The sequence below is a fragment of the Silurus aristotelis genome, assembly GCF_946808225.1.
Source record: "Silurus aristotelis genome assembly, chromosome: 7".
Classification (NCBI taxonomy): domain Eukaryota; kingdom Metazoa; phylum Chordata; class Actinopteri; order Siluriformes; family Siluridae; genus Silurus; species Silurus aristotelis.
In genome coordinates, this window is record NC_139580.1 from 28,850,510 (window position 1) to 28,864,785 (window position 14,276).

General features: G+C 40.8%; 1 protein-coding gene across 11 annotated transcripts in view; it reads right to left on the bottom strand.

The window, feature by feature from the left end:
- The window catches only part of anks1b (ankyrin repeat and sterile alpha motif domain containing 1B), a 251,294-nt gene that overhangs the window by 71,594 nt on the left and 165,424 nt on the right, over nucleotides 1–14,276 (bottom strand). For all 11 annotated transcript variants that reach the window (XM_083546162.1, XM_083546165.1, XM_083546166.1 and 8 more), the window contains 2 exons: nucleotides 13,390–13,462; nucleotides 11,280–11,386 (listed from right to left, as the gene is read on the bottom strand). In XM_083546162.1, the coding sequence (XP_083402288.1) occupies nucleotides 11,280–11,386; nucleotides 13,390–13,462 (180 nt within the window). The remainder of the gene's footprint in view (nucleotides 1–11,279; nucleotides 11,387–13,389; nucleotides 13,463–14,276) is intronic.

A 14,276-nucleotide genomic window follows, 5' to 3' on the forward strand; every position in this document is an offset into this window, starting at 1 on the left:
AATGGGGTCTTTTAATTTTATTATAGTTATTTAATCAATTACTCAAATGAATCAATATAATAAAAAGTGTATTGCGTTAATTTGATTAAGTTTTATTTTTTATTTTATTTCCAAGCAGGGATTTTATTTAAAATTGTTTGAAAACTGCCGATGTTCAAAAATGTTAATATTCATAATAAAAAAAATTACAAGCAATTTTGTTTTGCATTTCTATCCCCTAACTGTACTGAAATTAAAACAAACCGCCACTTAAATAACCGTGGTAAGTAACGAACCGTGATAGATTTCCACCGTACACACACTTAAACATCTGCATTCATCTGCAACACGACTCCCCCCACCTTCACGTCTTAAACACCAAACGGATCATTTCACATTTTAATTAAGGCGAAATCTTCTTTCTGACAACCTGCTCGCATCATGAATTCACTGGAAACATCTCCTGCGTGCTGCTGTAACCCGCACTCGCACCCACTGTACATTACATTCACTTGTTTAGCTCAGCATTACGAGAAGAAACGTGGGTGGGCGTGGTCTAGTTATTAGCCATATACATATAACAACCTATGTACACTCAGGAATTAGGGGGAAAAAATAATTAAGCTTTTTATTCAGACCATCATGATCATGGTGCATTTGTGTGATCATGTCCACCGTCTCTGTTGAGCTGTCCACTGTTTAACATGTCCACTGTCTCTGTTGAGCTGTCCACTGTGTAACATGTCCACTGTCTCTGTAAAGCCGCTCACTGTGTTACATGTCCACTGTCTCTGTAAAGCCGCCCACTGTGTAACATGTCCACTGTCTCTGTAAAGCCGTCCACTGTGTAACATGTCCACTGTCTCTGTAAAGCCGCTCACTGTGTAACATGTCCACTGTCTCTGTAAAGCCGCTCACTGTGTAACATGTCCACTGTCTCTGTAAAGCCGCCCACTGTGTAACATGTCCACTGTCTCTGTAAAGCCGTCCACTGTGTAACATGTCCACTGTCTCTGTAAAGCCGCTCACTGTGTAACATGTCCACTGTCTCTGTAAAGCCGCTCACTGTGTAACATGTCCACTGTCTCTGTAAAGCCGCCCACTGTGTAACATGTCCACTGTCTCTGTAAAGCCGCTCACTGTGTAACATGTCCACTGTCTCTGTAAAGCCGCTCACTGTGTTACATGTCCACTGTCTCTGTAAAGCTGCCCACTGTGTAACATGTCCACTGTCTCTGTAAAGCCGTCCACTGTTTAACATGCCCACTGTCTCTGTAAAGCCGCTCACTGTGTAACATGTCCACTGTCTCTGTAAAGCCGCTCACTGTGTAACATGTCCACTGTCTCTGTAAAGCCGCCCACTGTGTAACATGTCCACTGTCTCTGTAAAGCCGCTCACTGTGTAACATGTCCACTGTCTCTGTAAAGCCGCTCACTGTGTAACATGTCCACTGTCTCTGTAAAGCCGCCCACTGTGTAACATGTCCACTGTCTCTGTAAAGCCGTCCACTGTTTAACATGTCCACTGTCTCTGTAAAGCCGCTCACTGTGTAACATGTCCACTGTCTCTGTAAAGCTGCCCACTGTGTAACATGTCCACTGTCTCTGTAAAGCCGCCCACTGTGTAACATGTCCACTGTCTCTGTAAAGCCGCCCACTGTGTAACATGTCCACTGTCTCTGTAAAGCCGCCCACTGTGTAACATGTCCACTGTCTCTGTAAAGCCGCCCACTGTTGAACATGTCCACTGTCTCTGTAAAGCCACCCACTGTTGAACATGTCCACTGTCCCGGTAAAGCCACCCACTGTTGAACATGTCCACTGTCTCTGTAAAGCCGCTCACTGTTTAACATGTCCACTGTCTCTGTAAAGCTGCCCACTGTGTAACATGTCCACTGTCTCTGTAAAGCTGCCCACTGTGTAACATGTCCACTGTCTCTGTAAAGCCGTCCACTGTTTAACATGTTCACTGTCTCTGTGAAGCCGCTCACTGTGTAACATGTCCACTGTCTCTGTAAAGCTGCCCACTGTGTAACATGTCCACTGTCTCTGTAAAGCCGCCCACTGTGTAACATGTCCACTGTCTCAGTAAAGCCGTCCACTGTGTAACATGTCCACTGTCTCTGTAAAGCCGCCCACTGTGTAACATGTCCACTGTCTCTGTAAAGCCACCCACTGTTGAACATGTCCACTGTCCCGGTAAAGCCACCCACTGTTGAACATGCCCACTGTCTCTGTAAAGCCGCTCACTGTGTAACATGTCCACTGTTTTTGTAAAGCCGCTCACTGTGTAACATGTCCACTGTCTCTGTAAAGCCGCTCACTGTGTAACATGTCCACTGTCTCTGTAAAGCCGCCCACTGTGTAACATGTCCACTGTCTCTGTAAAGCCGCTCACTGTGTAACATGTCCACTGTCTCTGTAAAGCCGCTCACTGTGTAACATGTCCACTGTCTCTGTAAAGCTGCCCACTGTGTAACATGTCCACTGTCTCTGTAAAGCCGCTCACTGTTTAACATGTCCACTGTCTCTGTAAAGCCGCTCACTGTGTAACATGTCCACTGTCTCTGTAAAGCCGCTCACTGTGTAACATGTCCACTGTCTCTGTAAAGCCGCTCACTGTGCAACATGTCCACTGTCTCTGTAAAGCTGCCCACTGTGTAACATGTCCACTGTCCCGGTAAAGCTGAACATGTCCACTGTTGAAAATGTCATAGAAATGAAAATTAATTGAATTGAATTATTAAAAATGCTATAGAAATAAAATGTTATTAAACTGTAATCAATAAGAAACAGATATGATGCAGAAAACGAAATCAGGATGTGTGGATTTGATTGGATTTTTGACACTAATGGTTTATTCGAACGTGTAAAATTAAAAAGCAAACTAAAATGCTATATTTTAATGCTTCTTCATGCTCAGATACAAAAAAAGAAATGGATAAAAGGGTTATAAATTAAAAAATTTCACAATTGACTGCATATGTTTGTTTTCTTGAGTTCTATGAGAACATACATTTTTCTTATTCTTTCTTTCTTCCATTCGCATTATTGACTGTTGATAACCTCAATGAAGGGACGTTCAGTGTTGAGAAGGAAGAGCGGTTCTTATAGTAGTTAATTTATGATGCAAAAACTGCTGCTGGATGATTCACAGAGAAAGAACACACATATAGTCAAAGTGTATCTCAGACACAATGCTGGAGCCATATTTCAGTGTCCAAATTATTTAAAACAGGAATCCAGAGACTATAAATAGACACAGGAGTTTGATTGGAAGTCATCAGAGGAATTTCCAAACGAGTTTTGAAAACACGCTCATAAAATCCAGCTGTGTTCCAGTTTATCTTAAATAAATACATTAAAATCAAGAGACAGTGTTTGTGAGTTCATTTTGATTCTGTGGGCTTAAACACAGCAGAGTGAGTGAGAGAGTGAGAAAGTGAGTGAGTGAAAGAGAGAAAGAGAGAGAGAGAGAGAGAGAGAGAGAGAGAGAGAGAGAGAGAGAGAGAGAGAGAGAGAGAGACAGAGAGAGAGAGAGAGAGAGAGAGAGAGACAGAGAGACAGAGAGAGAGAGAGAGAGACTGTTAAAAAGTTAATAAACTGTTTCAGCATTACGTTGTTCCTGTACATAAAGCGAGCTCCATCAAAACATGGTGTATGAAAGTTGGAGTGGAAAAACTCAAGTGTCCTCACACAATGAACTGGAACACCGACTGAACCCCAGACCTTTCTTAAATAACATCAGTGCCTGACCTCGCTCATGGCCTTGTAGATGAACTAATCCCCACAGCCACGGCCCACTATTGGAACGACTTTGCAGAAGAGTGTAACTTATTATAACAGGAATGACTACACTAAAATATATTTAAGTTTCAGTTCTAAAATATTGTCCCTTGAGGAGATATAATATGATGGTTGCTGAAATTTGAGGGGTGTACTTACTTTTATTAGATACACTATATAATGTTTTAACTTTTGAAATAAAAAAAACGCAGACATTTTCACACAAAACAAGTATTTTTCCAATTGTAAGAGAGAAAGAGAGCGAAGGAAAGAGAAGGAGAGAAAAAAAAAGAGGGAGAGAGAAGAGAGGTAAAGAGCAAGGGAGGTACTGTAGAGGTAGAGAGAAAAGATGAAAAGATGATCACACACACACACACACACACACACACACACACACGTGTGTATATTACTGTAAAAAAAACAGTTGCACCATGAACTTGATGGCTATAATAAGCTGAACTGGCGCTACAGAAGCTCTGATTTCTCCCGTGTGGCTCTCGCTGCATGAATGTCTCAAACACACAGCGGTTTCCACGGCAACCGAAAAGGAAAGAAATGCAGCTAGGAGACGGGCGATTGAAATATGTCACCGAAACACCATTGAAATGATTTATCACCATCGTGTAGAAAAAAAATGTGCCCACACACACACACACAAACACACACACACACACACACACACACACACACACACACACACACACACACACACACACACACACACACACACACTCACACTGTTTGTCTTAGCATTCTATTAAAATGATTCTTTGTTAATGTTATGTCTATGCCAAAATCTAATTTTTAGTAACAGAAATAAACCATTTTGGCTCTTTTAGTCTTTTTTAGTGCAGTTTTAGTGAAAAAAAATAAAATACAAGGGTATAAAAAGGTAAAAAAAAATTAAAAAATAAATAAAAAATAAAAAACATAAGCTCAGCCAAGTCTTTAAATCCAGTAAATCACTTCATTACACTTTATAAAGTATCAATCTGTACATATCTGTGTACACACACACACACACACACACACACACACACACACACACACACACACACACACACAGAGACATCAGGTCTTTAATGCCAACTTTCATGCTAGGTGGTTTCTGATTAGACAGTCCAGCCCAAGTCAAAGACCTCGTGCAGCATTTCTCTATAAGCAAGACACATAAGAAATAGCATGGAGAGGAGAACTCCATCTGACAATACACAACCGTAGTGCACTCGATTATATATCTACATCTACACACTATTATCATCAAAATAGTCCCTTTGCACAGACAATAGGGCACTCATAGCATTTCTGCCTGGAATGTGTCCTGGAAGACTCCTTTTAAAAGCATGTCAAGCACCTTCTGCTATTTTCACTGGATCTCCACAGTGGTTTAAAAATGGCAACCTGTGAGCTGGATCTTCATCTTCAGGAAGAGGGCGAAGTCTGCAGGAGCCAAATCTGGCGAGTATGGTGGGAAGTAAGATTGCGTCGTTTCCGGCGAGAAACCCACATGTAAAAAGAGCTCTGTGACAGGGCGCACACGTGGTCAGAATGGCAAATGTGGTAACGCACATGGTCAGAATATCAAATGTGGTAACGCATGTGGTCAGAATAGTACCAGTTGCACAGCTCCCGTTGTACAAAAGACGATTTTTTTTGGCACACGGACTTATGAAGGTCGGTGCTCCCTGTGACTGTGCGTGCAGCGTTGTGCTGCCATCTGTTGAAAAACTAGTTTTAAAACTTTTTGATAACAATAACAATAATAATTGTAATAATTTAATCTGTGTTTTATAAAGTGCCATCAAAGGTTCAATAGCACATTGGATACTTAAGTACATTTGAAGGCCAAAACTTTTGTACTTTTACTTAAGTAAAAGTTCAAAGGGACACTTTTACTTTAACTGGAGTCATATTTTACCTACTGTATCTCTACTTTTACACAACTACATGGTTTGTGCACTTAATTAACCACTGGTGACCTATAAGACTTGTAGGGCTTTATAGGTCAGCATAAGAATAATAAAATCAATCTGGAATCTAACAGGGAGCCAATGCAATGACTTCAAAACAAATATGCTCACCAGACCTGGTCTTTGTCAGAATCCTGGCAGCAGGATTATTAACAACATGCAATTTGTTTCAGATTTTGAAACCTCAATAACAAAGCAGTAAAGTAGTGAATGTTTGAATAAAACAAAAGCATTGATCCCGTTTTAAGCAATGGAAAGGATAAAAAATATTTCAAGAAAAAATTGCAAATGAAAAAATGAGTTTTTTTTTTTTACTGTATTCTTGACATGAAAGTCGAAGGTAAAGTTTGTGTCAAAAATTACCCCCCAATTTTTTTTAGTTTTGACTAAAACTCCAAAAAAAAATTCCTTACACTTTTAATGTTTGAAAACCAGCTTAAATAGTTAGATAGTGTGAACCGATGAGTAACACCTCTGTCTTAACACTATTAACACAGTGGGAACTCTGACACATCCAAATTTCCTTAAAAAAAAAAGCAATGGCTGCATTATCGCTAGGTTTTCTCTGAATGTAAATCTGGGTGTGACACATTAAATTAAAAATCAATTCATTCATTGATTAAAAATCAATATATTGCACTGCTGTCATTCACTGTGTATCTTTGCACTATTCATACTTATGTTTATTATTGCATCTGTATATTCCACCCATATTTATTCTGTATATAATGTATCATATACAAACATTCATATCAGTACATATGTATATCATGTATATTTAAGCATGTTACCTTCTTCACGTCTTATTCACTGAACACTGTATACTGAATACTGTATATTACTACAGACACCATTTCTTTTTACTTACTGCACCTTCTGAACATAAATCACTCACGCCTGTACATATGGACCCCATACCCTCATTTTTCCACATTGCTTTTTAGTGTAAAAAGGCCACTTATGCACTTCTGCTTACTATAATAACTGCATTTCATTTGCACAATGACAATAAAGTCTTTTGAATACCTGGTCAATGAAGTCATGTGGCTCTGTAACGCAGAGATTTTAGAAACATGTCGAAAAACTTTGCAATCTCAATAGCATGAGGACTATTTTAGAAAAAAGTTTCATAACGTCACACATACACAAAAACATGCTTCCGGAAACAGTTGAATATACACTATAGTGCCAAATGTATTGGGACACCTGACTTTTCGTCACATACGCGGTTCTTCCCCAAATTGTTTGTTTGTAGGCACACAATTGGAAAACTGAACTAGGAGACATTTACATCTTTCCAGAGCAACTTACACCTAAGCAGGGGAGGGTTAAGGGCCTTGCTCAAGGGCCCAGCAGTCACAGCTTGGTGGTGGTGGGATTTTAACCTGTGACCTTCCAATCCAAAGTCCAATGCCTTAACCACGGAGCTACCACCTCCACGAGACCCAAAAACTGTGCATGACAAGCATGACAATGCCCCTAAAGCCATCTCCAAGATAATATGCTTGACATGGGTTGGAAGATCTTCTGCAATAGAGCTCCAACCCTATTGCACGTACGAATAGGAGCACTAAATGAGCATAAATCTCCACAAAGATCTAGTGGAACATCCTCCCGGAAGAGTGGAGATTATTATAAAAGCAAAAGGAAATTAAAGGTGAAATGAGATGATCGAAAAAAGCACACACAGGTCAGATGTCCACAAAACCTTAGCCATAGTATGAATTAAAAAAATTAAAAAATAAAAATTCTGTATTAAACAGTAAAAAAAAAGTGTAGAACATGATATGAAGTGAAAGTAATATATTGCTATGTGAAATGTATAGAAGGTGTCTTTCTTCTAGAAGATCAGGACATATTTTCTGTATCTTGACAATTACTGCACCTGGGTTGGATTACTGCACCTCGCTCCAGGTAGATCTTCTACTGTATACACTACAGCTGATTCAAAGTGAGAGAAATGCACCTGTTCCCCCCCTGACTTGAAGACAAATGTCTAACCCCACTGCACTGTATACTACAAATTGTTTCGACTTGTCCTGCTGTCCCTTAAGACCTCAGTAAGACTTTTTGTTCGAGACTTTTCTCTGTTCTGGCACAAATGTTTTTCTTTTTCTGATCAATCACCTAAAGCTCTACCACTGAGTGTCTCATCAATGCTGAGGGTGAGAATGAGCTAAAGCGTCCTTTCATCAATGCACTTTTATTGCACCTTTTACACTTTAGCTTTGTTAAATACTTCATTCTCATTGGTCAGACAGTATCAATTAAATCAAACTACAGTAGCAGTAGCTCTTCTCTGACAGGCCTAAACTCTGGCAGAATCATTGGCTTACATTTTAATCTATTTTTGCCCATGATGTCCATATGTATTAAATTATTCCCAATAGTTTATTAAATTTATTTGATAGTTTATTCTCTCGTGTGCTTATACAAGGAGCAGTACCACCAAGTGTAAGTTCACATTGAAGTTTCTATTAAATCAGATTTTAGCTGTTAAATTTCCTTTGTCCAGGACTGTAAGTACCTGTGGGCTTTTTTTTTTGCAAAAACTCGATGTTGTCTGAAGCTGTTGCTTTAACCAATCAGATTTCGAGTTGCCGACACCATGGCCATCTAGCTGGCACCCAAACACGTCTGCATTTTCACGTCCTTTGATCGAGTCAGAGACTGCACCAGTCCAATCTCTCAAACTGCATCTGTATCAAATTAAACAAGCTCAAGTATATTCATGCTGATTTAATAGCTTTTTGTTTCATTCTACAAAGACTGACAGAGTAGAAGAAATCAATTTGGTCACAGATACAATTGCAAGGACATTTAGAAAACAGAATTTTCAAGAAAATCTGGACATAATGAGGAAAGGTCGCCAAAACAGTGTGGGCGGTGCTGCTGTGGCTACAGTGAAAGGAGAGAGTCGTGCTCACTGGGTTTCTTGCTTTAGTAATGACTTTCATTCTCACTGTATGAGATTCCTGTCTGTGATGCAGCGCTCTGTTCTACTGTGCTTCTCTATAATATTGATGGTTTCTGTAGCCATGGCTTCAACATAAATTGATTCATGTGTAAGGACCAGGTGTGAAATGCACAGTCTATCAATAGCAAACTAACTTTTTTAGACTGAACAAGATCCTCATGGCTCAGTGGTTACATGATGCTAAGTGGTAGTCTAGACATCTCTATGCCATGAGCAGACATATACAGACTAACGTAATTAATGAAACTCCAAAAAAAAAGAGCTTTGTGCCATTTTTAAAGCGAAATAAACGCTAGGTACCTTGCAAGCTAAGCCATTTCTTCTTTCTAACTGCCCGTAAGCACAAACCTCTTCTGCTGGAAAGAGCTCTGATTCCATAGCATGCAATAAGAAACTTTATGGGCATTTGTTATTGGTGAATCTCGTTATGTTTTGCTAATGCTACAGTGACGTATCGCAGACCAGACTCAATTTCTATACAATACACGTTCTATACAATTTCTGATCATGCGTTTGACTTTGCTAATTGTGCACACTTCTTATTGACAACAGATTAGACTGGGGTACTTGCTGCTGTAAAATTGACCTGCCACATGCTTCAATTCAACTCAATTAATTTTCATTCGTAGAGCGGTTTATACAAAGGACATTGTCTATAAGCAGCTTTACAGAGATGAAGTTTATATTGTATAAAGTTGTATAAAAAAAGTTCAGTTCCTACACCAATCAGACAACATTATGAGTGGTGAGGTGAATAACACTGATTATCTCTTTATTATGGCACCTGTTGGTGATGGGATATCTTAAAAAACAAAAGCATATTTTGTCCTCAAATTGTTTTAGAAGCAGGAAAAATGGACAAGCGAGTTTGATGAGGGCCAAATTGTGACATCTAAGCGACTGGGTCAGAGCATCTCCAAAACTGCAGCTCTTGTGGATGTTTCTGGTCTGCAGTGGTCAGTATCTATCAAAAGTGCTCCTAAGAAGGAACAGTGGTGAACTGGGGACAGGGTCACGGGCGGCCGAGGCTCATTTATGCACGTGGGGAACGAAGGCTGGTCCGTGTGGTCCGAACCAACAGACGAGCTCCTGTAGCTCAAACTGCTGAATAAGGTTGTTAATGCTCGATGGGTCAAAACTGTTTTGGCAGCAAAAAGTGGTTCAACACAATATTAGTTATATAATAGGTTTATCCCTAATGAGCAATCCAGTAGTGACTACAGCAAAGAAAAAAACACCCTGAGACTTCATGAGGAAGAAACCTTGAGAGGAACCAGACTCCAAAATGAACCCATCCTCATCCTCAACACTGAGTAAAAAACTTCTGAATTTCATTTAGATAGAAATCGAGTTTGTTTTCCACCTCTGATTCTCTATCCATCTTTCTCTGTCAAAGAGCAAAGAGTCAAAGAGTTGTCAACAACTGGCGAAAATTATTTTTATTTTTTTTTGCATGCACACTTTTTTTTATATATATATTTTTTGAAATATTTCTCTTTAGGAAAAGTTCAGTGATTTTAAAAGCCGAGTTCATAGAGAAGATCTGCGCTAATCGAAATTCTGCTTCCTCTACACTGTGCTATAAATTGCATAATTTTCTGATTCAGTCAGCACTGCAGCCCGGGGTGGGGGGGTTTGTCCATAAAAGGCACGCAGGATCTTCTTAACACACAATTCAATTCAGAAAGTTCACACCAGGTTCACATGATACGAGGTATAAATCCTACAGCAGGTGTGTTTAATCTTTTCCACAAAGGGCCGATGTGGGTGCAGGTTTTCAACTAAGCAAGTCCAAACCAAATTCTACATGATCAAATCTAATCATCTAATCGAGTTTTATTTTAAATAACAATCAGGTGTGGCTCTTGATTGGTTGGGATGAAAACTTGCACCCACACCGGCCCTTTGTGGAAAAGACACACTTTTGGACACCCCGATACTACCTTCATTTGAAAAATATTACAGTTTATTGGTTAGTGATCAGGAGTTCGGGGGGTTCAAGTCCCGGTATTGCCCAGCTACCACTCTTGGGGCCCTTGAGCAAAGCCCATAACCCAGGGGTGCTGTATAGTGGCTGATCCTAGCTTCTTAACATCACTGGAATATTTTCAAAGAAAGAATTTCACTGTGCTGTAATGTACATGTAACATTTAGCACATTTCTTTCTTTCTTTCTTTCTTTCTTTCTTTCTTTCTTTCTTTCTTTCTTTCTTTCTTTCTTTCTTTCTTTCTTTCTTTGTCTGTATTTTTCCATTTACACACAAAGTACCTCATTACAGCATCGAGGACACTGAGAATACCCAAGCAGTCCAAAAGGATGAATATTAAAACATCAAAAGTCTCATCAGACTCAACATGAGGCATGTAAAAGAATGATAACACAAAGAAAGCAGACACAACAAGTACACAGTTAAAAAACCCCAAAACAAAACACATTCAACATACACACACACACTTTCACACTCATGCATGACAATCTTCAAGTTGTTAAGCAAAAGCAAAAAAACCTGGTGATGGAGTATAGTAACGAGACCATGCAGGAGAATAAACAAAAGTCTTGGCACTCACCATGAACTGCACGTTGTCAAAGCCGTTGGCCAACAAGTGGTTCTCGTACTGGACGAGGCCGATGTTGTCGAGCCACTGACCCACGGACTGCACAGGGCATCGCGGCCCTATGAGCGGGTGCAGAGGGAGACGTTTCAGCAGTGAGTAGCCATCCACACGGTAGCACCGGCAGTCCGGCTGCGACAGCTGGCACTGCCACATCATGTTCCGTGCAAAGTGGCTGTCAAACGATCCCGCCATGCTCCCGAAAAAAAAAACAAGTGTTGGGATAAAGGGGGTGGATGATAGAAGGAGTGCGGAGATGAGGATAGGATAGATCGGAGAAAAACAGAGCAGAGAGGCGGAAAAAATTAAATAATTAAAAAGACCAGCGGGGTGATATATAAAGAATATAAGAAGCGCAGGAAGAGAAGCAAAACTAACATGGAGATAAGTAGAAAAAAAAAAAAAAGACTGTGGTGGGAGAAAAGAGGGAGAAGGATGATAGGAATGATAGAGGGATGGAAGGGCAGAGGGAGAGGAAGAAAAGTGATGTCCTCTGTGAAGAATTGAGGGTCAGGGTCCAGTGATGAAAAAAGGCATGCTGGAGGATGGAAATTCCATCCACGAGGAGAACACTGCGGTGCTCAGAGGATGCTCCGCTTCCGTTCAGCTGTTGCTCCTTTTCGTCGTGTGTGTGTGTTTGTGTGTGTGTGAGTGTGTGTGTGTGTGTGTGTGTGTGAGAGAGAGAGAGAGCGAGAGAGAGAGAGAGAGAGAGAGAGAGAGAGAGCAAGCGAGAGCGAGAGAGAGATAGAGATTGAGAGAAAGAGAGAGTGCAGCTTGCCTGGTAGAATGCTCTTTATCAACTACACCCACACTCATCTGTATGCTTCTGCAGCCTGCTCCTGTGTTGCTCCCCCGCTCTCTCACTCTCTCTTTCTCTCTCTCCGTCTCTCCCCTCTGTCTCTCTCTTCTTCTCTCCCTCCCTCCCTTCTGCTCTTCTCTCTCGCTTGCTCTGTGCTCCTCAGTACCTCACACTGCTGATAATAGGCATCAGATCAGCCACAGACTCTTTGTCTGAGCGCAAAGCTGCTGCGACTTCCTCCCACGCGATCGCACACACACACACACACACACACACACACACACACACACACACACACACACACACACACACACACACACATGCGCAGGGAGCGTTGGTAAGAGTTGGGTATAAAGGTAACATAAATAGCAATTTGTAAGAGTGGAAAGTGTAATGAACGGCTACCAGGAGAAAGAAAAACAAAACATATAAGACATGATGAGAAGAGAAGAGAAGAGAAGAGAAGAGAAGAGAAGAGAAGAGAAGAGAAGAGAAGAGAAGAGAAGAGAAGAGAAGAGAAGAGAAGAGAAAAAAAAAGGCTAGAAGGAGTCTAGTGATAGCTCAGTGGTAAGACGATGGACTTTGGATCAGAAGGTTATGTGTTTCACACCCAAGTTCCAAGCTGCCACAGCTGGACCCCTGAGCAAAGCCCTTAATTCTCATTTGCTCAGTGTATAAATGAGATCATTGTAAGATGCTGCCAAATTCCATAAATGTAAATGTGGAGGTGAAGAGAAGAGAAGAGAAGAGAAGAGAAGAGAAGAGAAGAGAAGAGAAGAGAAGAGAAGAGAAGAGAAGAGAAGAGAAGAGAAGAGAAGAGAAGAGAAGAGAAGAGGATACAACTCAGGCTCCTGTGTGAGATGTTCCTGCATGTATCTTCACCTTAACACTGTTCTGAGATCAACTTCTCTCCTAAACAAACCCATAAACTTCCTTCCTGTCTCCGCATTTCTCACTGTGACTGTGGCAGTGAAGAGGAGCTCGCAGTAACCATAGTTACATAGCAAAAAAAACCTCCCTACTGTGGCAGAGCTGAAGAGAAAGCTACAAGCCTGCAAGACTGCACAAGACTGCAGAGACTCACACATACATACACACACACACACACACACACACTGGCATACGAACACACATACACACAGACACACACCATCACAACCACAACCACACACACACACACACACATACAATATGTCAAATATGATGCTCCCAATGAACTGGGACACCCACCCACACACACACACCCACACACAAATGTACACACACCTGTGTGGTCTTCATCATTCTCCTGGAGCTCTGTCCCGATCCCAGCACCAATGGAGCTCATGATTTTATCAATCTACAAAGATAAAAAAAGAAATAAAAATCAGATCTTTACATAATACAGCAGTGTTATTTTGTTTTGTTTGTATTATGTTTCCACAATTCCACTTCCAATCCTCCCTCCTCTCATACACGTAATTATCGATTAAAAGCTGGATGAGAAAAAAAGGTCAGTTTTTAGAAAAAGGAATTTACTTGATTCTTCTTAGAGAAGAGTGTAATTCATTGTGTGACTGGGTATTGTACCATGTGTGTGCACACACAAACACACACACATTCACACACTCATTCACACCTCTGGGGTAATTTAGCATCGCCAATCCACCACCCAGGCTGTTTTTTGGGAAGGAATCGGAGACCCAAAGCCTGGAGCTGCCTGGAGATAATTACTGAATGTAGCTCCTCTACACCTGATGCGTCAGATCTTACATCCTGGCACAGTGATGAGAAGCTGGTCAGATACAATGTAGAGCTGGTAAAGGTTCAGAGATACACCTTGGTGAAAAATCTGCAACCAAGAGCTGGAATAACTGAGGATGGCTGTATGAAACTGTATTAGCAATAGATTTTGGATCAGAAGGTCGTGAGTTCAGTCCCCAGCCACATCAAGCTGCCACTCTTGAGCTCCTGAGCAAAGCCCTTAACCTCATTTATTCTCAGTTGTATGAATAAGATAAATGTAAGCCGCTCTGGAAAAGGGTGTCTAATGCCAAAAATGTATATGTACTGATCAGAAGGTCATGAGTTCAAATTCCAGCACCACCAAGCTGCCACTGTTGGGCCTTCTTACTTGTATCATGAGATAATTGTAAGTCAATTTGGACCCTTAA